At 41.8% G+C, this 10,274-nt stretch overlaps 1 protein-coding gene across 1 annotated transcript; it reads left to right on the top strand.

Moving 5' to 3' along the window:
• Positions 1 to 221: 221 nt before the first annotated feature.
• DBX1 (developing brain homeobox 1) lies at positions 222 to 2,903 on the top strand (the record flags this gene model as incomplete). Its single annotated transcript, XM_009076553.1, has 3 exons — positions 222 to 323; positions 1,981 to 2,183; positions 2,529 to 2,903. Coding segments are annotated over 3 exons (680 nt in total), but the record flags the coding sequence as incomplete, so codon positions are not given.
• Between the last annotated feature and the right edge of the window lie 7,371 nt (positions 2,904 to 10,274).

Genomic DNA, 10,274 nt, shown 5'->3' with positions numbered 1-10,274 from the left:
CTCCCTGCCGTGTCTCCTGGCTGTCCCTGCTCTCACGGGTGCCGCTTTGCTGGCAAAACCATCGCAGAAAAGTGCCGCTTTTCCTCGCTCGTTCCGAGCTCAGCCTGGCTCTTTTTCATTTTGGGAAAAGTACCACCGCGTTTGTCCCCAGAACCAGCGACAGTCCCAGCCTTTTTTCCGGTGGTAACCCTCCGCTTAATTTCATTTTATTTATTTACTAGAAACCTCCCCTGCGTTGCTTCAGAGCGTCCAGCCAAAGACTTTCTCCTTTCCGTACTTTGAAGGATCCTTTCAGCCCTTTATCAGATCTTCCTATTTCCCAGGTAGGTGTTTAAATCCTCCCTCTCTCCGGGCGGGCTCCTCTCCACGCACAGCCCGGTGATATTTCTCCGTCTCTCCCGTTTTCCCTTCACCCTCCCACTCGGGGTTATGCTCCAGTTCAGAGGTTGGAGGGAGTACAACATTCAAGCATCAGTCGCGCCAATTTGCTGCCCGATTTAGCACAGGCAGTGACTGCCTGACATTCCCTGCCCGCTCCCCCTGCTGATCCGCAAATTAGCCGGGATTGTCACGGTGCCGAGGCGAGGCGGGTACCCCTCCAGGAGAGTCCCTGCATCCCTCCCTGCATCCCTCCCTCCCTCCCGGCGCCGCTTTCAGCACCACGAGGAGCGGTCAGCTCCCGCTGCCTGCGCTCCGCACCCGCGGAGAGAACCACCCAGTCCTAGTCCCCTCCGCCCTGCTCATCCCTCCAACATCCCTCCCCGTCGGGTTACAGGAGGATCCAGTTCACTGCAGGGACGGTAACACTGCCTCCTCCACCACGTACCTCCCCTCCCCTCCATCACCTCTACGCGTACTAACCCTTCCCTCCCTCACCTTCCCGGTTAAACCAGCAGCGCTAGTCAAACAACACGGGATGGGCAAGAAAGCAGGCTGCGGGGGTATGATTCTTACAGCAGTGAAGCATTATGATGCTGAGAGAACAAGTCGAAAAAAACCACCCCGAAATCTAATTACACAAACAAGCTATTAATTTAAAAAGAAAACAGGGAAAGGGAGAGAGGAAAAAAAAATAACCCAAGCTCTTCCATTCATCCTCCGGATAATGGAATTTGCTTCCTTTCTCCAGCATGTGAATAGCCTAACAAAAACAACTTGAGCTTTATAAATAGCTTTTCATGTCCATTTAATGAAAATGATTTGGGGAAAGAGACGATTGTGCCATCAGTATTCTCCCGAGGAGCCTGGCATGCCGTTGTGTTTAGTTTGAAAGTGTAAATCTCTTTTGTTCCAATAATATATGGCGTTAGCTGCTTGTCCTCAGTCTTTTTCTGTTAGTTCATTACTACACAATTACCATTCACGCTTCATTAGCATCTCTGTCTCTCTTGGGGAGGTTCCCCCCTCCTTTTTTTTTTAAGGCGAAACTCTGCCCTTTTTTATCATACTAATGCCATTGGGAACCAGGCAATGTGCTAATTAGCTGTTACTTTTCATGTCTTCGGATTGAATTCTCCAACTTGGAGGGGGGGGAGAGAAGAGATTATTATAAAAAGATGAATACTGATTGATCAAAACTGCATCTGAAGAGGAGAGGTTTTGTTCAGAATCAGAAAAGTCCTCATTTTCATCTCGAGCATAATAAAGCATCTGAAATGATAAAAGCATCTGAAAAAAATCAAATGCTTCTGAGTGGGAGGGAAAGCTTTTTTATTATACCTCTATCTTAGCCAGTACGCCTCACTTTGCCTTTTCAGGCCAGAGACCTTTGAATCTCCCAACAAAACCAGCCACTATTGATCCATTTTACACATTTGAGTTGATAGATCTAATCCCAGCAATCACTGGCTGAAAGGAAGACAGTTAGTTAAGCCTAAAGCCTCTTTTTGTGGCCCCAGGTTGATAAGTGCCCACCCAAAGGGCAGGAAGGGGTGTTGGGGACTGGTCTCACTCCGCTCAGCACTGTGCATCTCTCCACAGCTGCCTCTGCCGTGGTGCCCATCCCTGGCACCTTCTCCTGGCCACTGGCTGCCCGTGGTAAGCCCCGGCGTGGCATGCTGCGCCGCGCTGTCTTCTCCGACGTGCAGCGCAAAGCACTGGAGAAGATGTTCCAGAAGCAGAAGTACATCAGCAAACCTGACAGAAAGAAGTTGGCAGCCAAGTTGGGCCTCAAGGACTCACAGGTGAGAGGGGCACCAGGAGGGGAGGGCAGAGGATGTATGAGGAGCCAAGATCTCCACTCCTGGGGGCAGCTTGAGAGATGGGAGCAGGGAGAACATCCAAAGCAAGTTATAGGGCCATGAGCACCAACAGAGCCAAAAATGCCATGATTCCCAGCTGGGTGAGTAGGACCACAGACCACAGTCTTATTGCCCCCGATCCCTCTTCTAGGGTCCCCAGAGGTCAATTTCTGTGGTGCCTGTTAGTTTAGTATGGGCATGTGCAGGACTTCTAGGGTGCAACCAAAACAACTTTTCTGGTCCCTGCTTTACAGAACCATTTCACTTACGTGTTGCTTTGTCCCCTAGGTGAAGATCTGGTTCCAAAACAGGAGGATGAAATGGAGGAACTCCAAAGAAAGAGAGCTCCTCTCTTCTGGTGGCTGCAGAGAACAGACCCTCCCTACCAAGTTCAACCCTCACCCAGACCTCAGTGACGTAGGCAAGAAATGTTCAGGAGAGGAGGAGGAGGAGGAAGTTTCCCCCATATGTCCACCCAGCCCCCGGCATCCCTTAACCTACCACCAGTCCCAGGAACATCTACACTTGAGGGACAGACTGGACTCCCAGATGTCTCCTTCACCATCCCATTCTAGCAGCCCCAGCAAACCTTCAGACTTCTCAGACTCAGACTCAGAGGATGATGAAGGGGAAGAGGAAGAGGAGGAGATAACAGTCTCTTAGATCACTTGCCTGCCCCTACCATCACATGGGGACACTGCAAAGATGTAAATAAAACAGAGTGCTATAAATTGAAGAGGTGATGTCCTACCCCAATGTCCACATGCTTCTTCAGTGCAGGTTCTTTGCCACATAGCTGCAATACTTCCTACTCATAAGTATTTTTTATTCTTTGTCCCATGTGGAGTTTTTCATATGCATAGGATCTGCCAACCTCTTTGTAACTCTCTCTGCTTAACAATTGATATTTGCTCCTTTAGCTGCCTTTTCCCCAAAACAGGCAACAGGCAATTCCTGGCATTACAGCAGGGAGGAAAGGTAACCTGTTGGAAGGGAAAATTTTTCCCCAGATAAACAACATCAGAAAACACAATATAGATGCTGTGGCCATTTTTATTACCTTTCAAGTGAATTTTCAGCTACTATTAAGATATCAAAACCCAGAAGACTTGTCTGATCTAGCAACCCTTCAAAAGTAAATGACATTGAGGGACACAGATCCCTCAGTGCTTCCCTCCTCACCCCAAATAGCAAAACTTGTGCAAGTGATCCATTGAAATCCCTGGAATGACTTCTAAGGTATAATGCAAGTGTGCCTTGTATAACAGAGATCTTATATATTTAAGTTTTCTCTTTTAATTTATGCATCAATATTGCATTCAAAGCACTGTCTAACCCACTTTTTTTCCCATAGTCTTGTGGTTATTTTCCACTTTGCTTCTGCTATCCATGGTGTGGACAGACAAAAGTGGATATGCCTCTTTGATTTTTGACTGAACTTTGCTGTCTTTGCACAGCTTATATGAACTGTACACTATTTTGTACACTTACTCTGTATGGATGTTTTATACCAAGGTTATTTTTTGTGAATGAATATAACAATGGCTCAGCAAGGCTTCTCTCTTTTTTTTTGTTTTAATTAAATGACAGCTAAACTACAGACAAATGTAGCTGTTTAATTGTGTAACTTATAAAGAAACACTTTTATTTTGTATTTTACAATGTACAGACTTTAAATATGTATATATATTAAAGTGGATGATTGTCAAATAAAAAAATAAGTAGATTTCCAAATTTGATCATTCAGCAATATTTGGTGCTGGTTAACAGGCTGTTGTAGGTTGTGTCTGGGGAAGGAAACTACCTTTTGTCAAGAGTATAGCGGTTCAACAAGAATTTATCAGCTTCAAATTAAGCAACTGCACAAGAATATCTACCTACCTTTTAACTAGGGAGCAACTCAACCAAAGGATTCAAGACTTTCTGCAGTTAAAATGAACACAGCTTCTCCCTCTTTGCATTTAAATGCAACTTAATTTCTGCTGAGGTTAGCCTGTGCTCCCATCTAAATCCCTTCTGACTCTCCTCCTCCTTCCCAAGTGGCTCAGGGTGTGGACACTTACACTGCATCACCAACTGAGATACTACAGTGTGTAGACCAGGAGCATGTAATTAGGCTATTCTTAAAGGGTAGAGAAACAGAATTAAAGAGGTACACTTAAGACAACTCTTCAGCCAGGTCCAGTCAAGAATCACTACTACAACACAAGGAAAATCCATAACCACCCATCTGCTGTTTCTTTTAGATACAAATACACACAGCAGAAATGTCAGTGGTTTGTGCCTTCCATACAGGTGGCAGAGTTCTGAAATAGAGATTACAACACTCTTTTATGTTCTGCTTCATAGTCTCTAATTCCCACTGTTCACAACACACCAAACCAAAAGAAACAAATGCAGCTGATGTCACTCAAAGACAACTATCCCTGTGTGCTCCACTTCACTACACTGCCACAGCCCCAAGGGAAGATGTGAAAGGAAGAAGAAAATTATTCCAGTTGGAAAGGACCTACAAAAATCATCTAATCCAACTGTCTGATCCCTTTAGGGCTCGCCAAAAATTAAAGCATATTGTTGAAGGACATTCTCCAAAATCCTCCTAAACACAGCCAGGCATGGGGCATAGTCAACTCTTGATAGAAAACCTGTTCCAGGTCTTTAATTACTTTCCAACTAGGTAAATTGACATATCTAAGCTGGAACACATTGTCACATTCATCCTCTTCTACCTCTCTGACACCTCAAAGCCATTAGCAATTGATAACATACCCAAGACTGAATAGGTGGAATAGAAAAAAAAAAAAAAGGGAACAGCACAGACAGTATTTATCCCACAAAACATGGTGAAACAGCAAAAGGGTTGGTTTGGTTTTGTTGTGCTGTTGATTTGTAAAAAGTAATTTTCTCAATCACACCTGAAACTTCACACAAATGTGCATTAAACCAGTACAATCTAACTGAGTGCTCAACCAATGTCAGATTAAAGAGTAGCAAGGTTCTTGTAGTCCTTGAAGAGTATTTGGCCATCATCCTATAGGCAGTATTTGTATTTTTTTGTGTTTAAGCACACCCAAAACTCACTGCTAAGCCAGGAATAGTCTCTTGCTCTGCCTTCTCCTTCTCCCTTTGTAGGGGATGGACTGTTCCTGAGTAATTCCCAGCACTCACAAGCTCCTCTTGCTCTGCATGGATGCTTCCCACTGACCCTCTCACAGCCGGGCTCTGAGCATATTGAACTTTCAGAAAGGTCAACCCTTGTGAAATTCAGAAGTTTTGTCCTACTATTTGTATCCAGTGTGCTTAGCAGGACCTTAAACTCCACAATATTATTATCACTATATCCAAGGCTACCACTGATACTTATGTAGTGACATGAACAGTATTGGGTTGTGAGCAGTAAATCTAGCAATGTGCTGCTCCCAGTTGGCATGTCCAGCATTTACAGCAAGAAGCATTCCCTGTGCCTTCCAGGATCCTGATGGATGACTTTGTGCACTGCTGTGCAGAAATGGATTGATTTAAGAGTCAATTTGGGTAGGGTGGAGTTGGGCAGAGAGTGTGAAGCTGAAAACTGTGGAATAACACTGCCAGAAATACTGTTGTAGATGAGGTTTAGTGGCTCACACAGACCTGAGCCTATGAGGTTGTTCTCCCTCTCAGGGCTTTGTGTCCTAACATCTGTTTTGCACTGGGTGGTGCTGGTTCATTACGATCCCAGTAAAAAGGCACTCAGACTCGATGAGGTATTAAATGCTATTTACTAGTGCTAACACTCTCAGCTGAGAATAGCAGAGACAATCTTGTGTCCCTTTAGATGGGAACTCTGAGTGGTGGAGTATCCAGGGGTTCCCTATCCACACACAGCATACTGGTCACACCTCATCCACAGGTGTGGTTATTCAAGCTATTATAGGAGGGTTTTTTTTCTAGCTTTTTTCCACATTAAAAGCTAGAAACCAAAGAGAAGGTGTCTCTACACCACAAGCCCTTGGTTATTACACCCACCATAGAGATTAATGTCTGAACCATGGGCATCAGTAAAGTGGTAAAATGGATGGAAGGTGCAGAATAGAGGAATGGAACCTGCAGGGTGTCAGGAGGTATTTCCTCTCTGGTTTTTGAGGCAACTGCTCAAAGATATCACAGGAAAAGGTCAGAGGAATGCAAAGGTGTAAATACACGTCACTGGCTGCAGACTGCACTTATAAAATTATTCCAGAGACTTTCCCTTTTCCTGCAGAAAGGAAGTCAGCACTGATCCTACAGCACTGAGAAATGATGAGATGGATCCAGAAGGATATAAATTAAGAATAAAATAGGATGTTGGAAACAGAATAGTAAGACTATATAAAGGTTAAAGAGAAGATGAGGTAAAGGAAAAAAGGTGAAGAAGAATGCACAAGACAGTGTGCACAGAGCAGAGAACAAGAATGTGGGAAAGGGACAGGGCAGCCAAAAAAAAAAAAAAAAGGAAGAAAAGCAGCATTCCTGAGAGATATTAAGCATTTTGGTGCCAGTCCAGTATTAATTCAAACATTGTCCAAGATGCTTGGAGTGTTTTCCAGGGACAATTCTAAAGCATGCAATTCTGTGAATCAAAGGAAGTTTACAGAACACAGAAAAATGTGCTTGAGCATGTCCAAAGCAATTCTGCCTCTGGAAAACTGCTGTGGAGGACAGACAAAGCCCACATTACAGAGCAGCTCTGAGTTACAGCCTGCACTGCTGTGTTATTAAAAGAGTATTTTTAAACTAACCTGAATCCAGATCATCAATTTTCAGTAGAATTTCTTCTCTTTCAAAACCTTTTCTTTGAAGTTTTTTATAGGTGAATCCGTCCTATCAACATTAATAGTTCAAATGAGTGAGTAGTGGACAAGATAATTACAAGGAACTGTCAAAAAAAGCAAAAATATGAAGAGAGTAAGACTGCAGGGAAAAAAATGCTACAGAGGAGAAACATCCCTTAAAGTGCAGATTTATCCTTTCTGAATAGTCTTTTTTTAGTTATTTGAAATAAAGGATAATAGTTCTCTACATGTTCTTACTGACCAATGTGCATTTATTACTATATAATAGATATAAAATGGGTGAAGAGGAAATTGTAATACTGCATGGGATGTGTAGATTGTCCAGAGAGGAGGTAGATGCCTCATCCCTAAACATTCAAGCCCTGGTTGGATGGGACTTTGAGCAACTTGATCTCGTTGAAAATGTCCCTGCTCACTGCAGGGGGATTGGACTACAAGACCTTCAAAGGCCCTTTCCAACCTAAACCATTCTGTGATTTTATGAAGTTTATTCTATAAAGCACATTCAGAATAAGCCCCACATACACTATCACCTCTTGTGACCAGCAGGAACTTCTCCTGAAGAAGCTGGTATCAGCATATGTAGCACACATCCAGTTTCTTGGCCATGAGTTGACTTTGAGCTCTGTGCAGACACACTAAATGGATGGACCAGTCTTGTCTTGAGCAGATCTTGATGGATCCTGTGTGCAAACATTAGCTGTGGAAGAGAACCACATTAGTTTCTGCTAAATTTCCTCCTGGGTGGGTAAAGGCTGTTGGCATCTTTTTCACAAGTACTTACAAGAAGCCAACAAAACCAAGGAGTGGACCCCATAGCCTTTAAATGAAAAATTAGAAAATGGTGAATAAGAAGGGACAAAAGGTTCTGGGAAGCCACAAATCTGAATAAATAAGCATCAATTTTATTGAATCATGAATAATTTAAGACTGGTACAATCATCAGCTTTATTCTCCATGACACGGGGTGGGGAAGGGGGAGAAACGGGGAGAGTGAGAAAGGGGAGGCATGATCTCAAACAGACCATTCACAAATTCCAATCCTAAATGAGAACTGAAAATTAAATAGGGAGAGGAGCAAATGGAAAACATCATAAACGTACACAAAATACTCAATTCCTAGTTTTTCTCTTTAAAAATGGCTAGAAAAAATTCATCAAAATGCAGCACTTTTAATCAAATATTTACATTTCTATGTTACAATGAAAAAATGTACATCTTATAGAACATATTTCATAAACTGTTCCACTGGAAACGACTAGATCAAAACAGCAACCTTCCATTTAATATCGACAGAGAAAGATTTTTTTTTGCTTTGTTTTTTTTTTTGTATGCTTTTTCTTGAAAGAAAATTGCCACATTTAGACAAGATTTCATACACATAATATCGAAGTTAAGCATCAACAATGAAATATCAGTTTGCTTCTTCCAAAATGTACAAAAAGGTTAACCAACCCCCTCCCTCCCCTTCCCCAAATAAACCACATCTCATTTATGGCCTGTATCATTCTTGGCAGTTCTGGAGGAAAGAAAATGGTTTATTCTTTCAATTTCTAACTCAACACCAATGTTGCATAGAATCTTGCATTTCTTGTTGATATTTTTTGAAACAAGCCAACTTTGCAAGGAAAAAAAAGGCAAACCAAAAAAAAAAAACCAACAAAGGAAGTGTTTTGAAAAAGCCTTAAATGAGAAGTCACTTGAAGAAAGACTTAACCTATGAAAAGTCTTGATAAAAACTCAAAGGTGTGCACAAACAGGTAACCCTGCTTCCCGAAGTTTCAGAAAAGACACGGAATATTGTGATGCTCAGAATGACTAGCCTACTCAAAATTGCCTCTCTCACTTTAAGCCAAGCTAGTGTCAATAAAAGAGAATAGATAATAGAAATTCCTTCCTGAGCTTAAGCACAGGATTCAAAATGAGAAAAAAAAATACCCCGTTCCCCACAAATAAAACACCATTTCAAACATGTCTTATAGCACTCAGTTAAAGGTTAACCGAGACATTTTCTAGGATATCAAGTCCATTTAAAGCCCTAGCCCTGCAACTGGATTTTTTTTTTTTTTACAGGCACATGCTCTATCTGCATGGATTCAGTTGGGGGATTAGGTACCAAAATTCACAGTAGTAGCAGGTAAAGTCAGTGCTGGGAAGCAGAATTGTCAGGACTACTGGAAAAATTAACTTCTCTCAAACTCATCATCAGCATGCTATGGATTTGATTCCATACAAATTTCACCCATTTTTTTTTTACAGTACCAAGAACTGGATTAGGAAAATTGGCTGAGTAACCCTTAGTATTCCATTCAGTGAACTAATGAAATAGAGTTCATAAGGTTAAAACAGTAACAACACCAAGCTCTTCCCCCCATTCATTAAAATATTTAAATTTTTCCTTTTACAATAATTTTCTTTAAAAAAAAAAAAAGTCATCAGCACTTAAAAGTTGTAACAGGAGCAGATTCAAGACCAGCTTAGTAAGACAAAGTACAGTTATGTTACAGAAAGTCATGAGGTATAATAAAACGATCCTCTCAAGCTGAGCCACAGAAATGTGAATTTGTCTGTTATATTCCTTTAAACCCACAAGCTCTTAAAAACTGTTTGCAATAAGATTTCTTTCTGTACATTGAAAACCCAGCATATTCCTGTATTTTGTTAATGACAGCATGTATTATAGTTGAAAAGCTTTTTTTGTCCCTCCTGCATGGATAAAACAGCTCTTCATCAGTAATTTATTAGCTGCGGATTGATATGAACCTGAAAAGTTCTCTCATTTCCCTCCTTTTTTTTCTTTTTTTTTTCTTTTTTTTTTTGTGTCACATTTAAACAAATTCTAGTATCTCATACAAACAATATTCACAGCAACTTATGATATTCCAAGAGATGACTTTAGCCCTGTTTCTTTTAAATAAAATCCCAGAATATACAGCACTAATTTCATCAAACACAATTAGTACAAAATAAGGCATCGCTTTAAAAGTCAGCACCAAAAGAGAGCTGGAAAGGCTCGTACGAGTCACTCCCGAGGAGTGATGTGTTTGCTGAGGTACAGCTGATGGTGTGGGGATGGTGGTGTAAGCATTTGCTTCCGTCACAAGGAAAGTGCAATTCTTTGGGAGATGTTCTGGTTCCCCAAGAGAAGTACAAGCCTTAACACTGATAGTGTAGGTGTGTGCGTTCAGAGAGGAGGAGAAACAAAACCAGGTTCACAGCTCTG

This window comes from Acanthisitta chloris, unplaced genomic scaffold, assembly GCF_000695815.1.
Source record: "Acanthisitta chloris isolate BGI_N310 unplaced genomic scaffold, ASM69581v1 scaffold4506, whole genome shotgun sequence".
NCBI classification, from domain to species: domain Eukaryota; kingdom Metazoa; phylum Chordata; class Aves; order Passeriformes; family Acanthisittidae; genus Acanthisitta; species Acanthisitta chloris.
The sequence above is the reverse complement of the archived record's forward strand: the minus strand, read 5'-3'. Positions and strand labels throughout refer to the sequence as shown.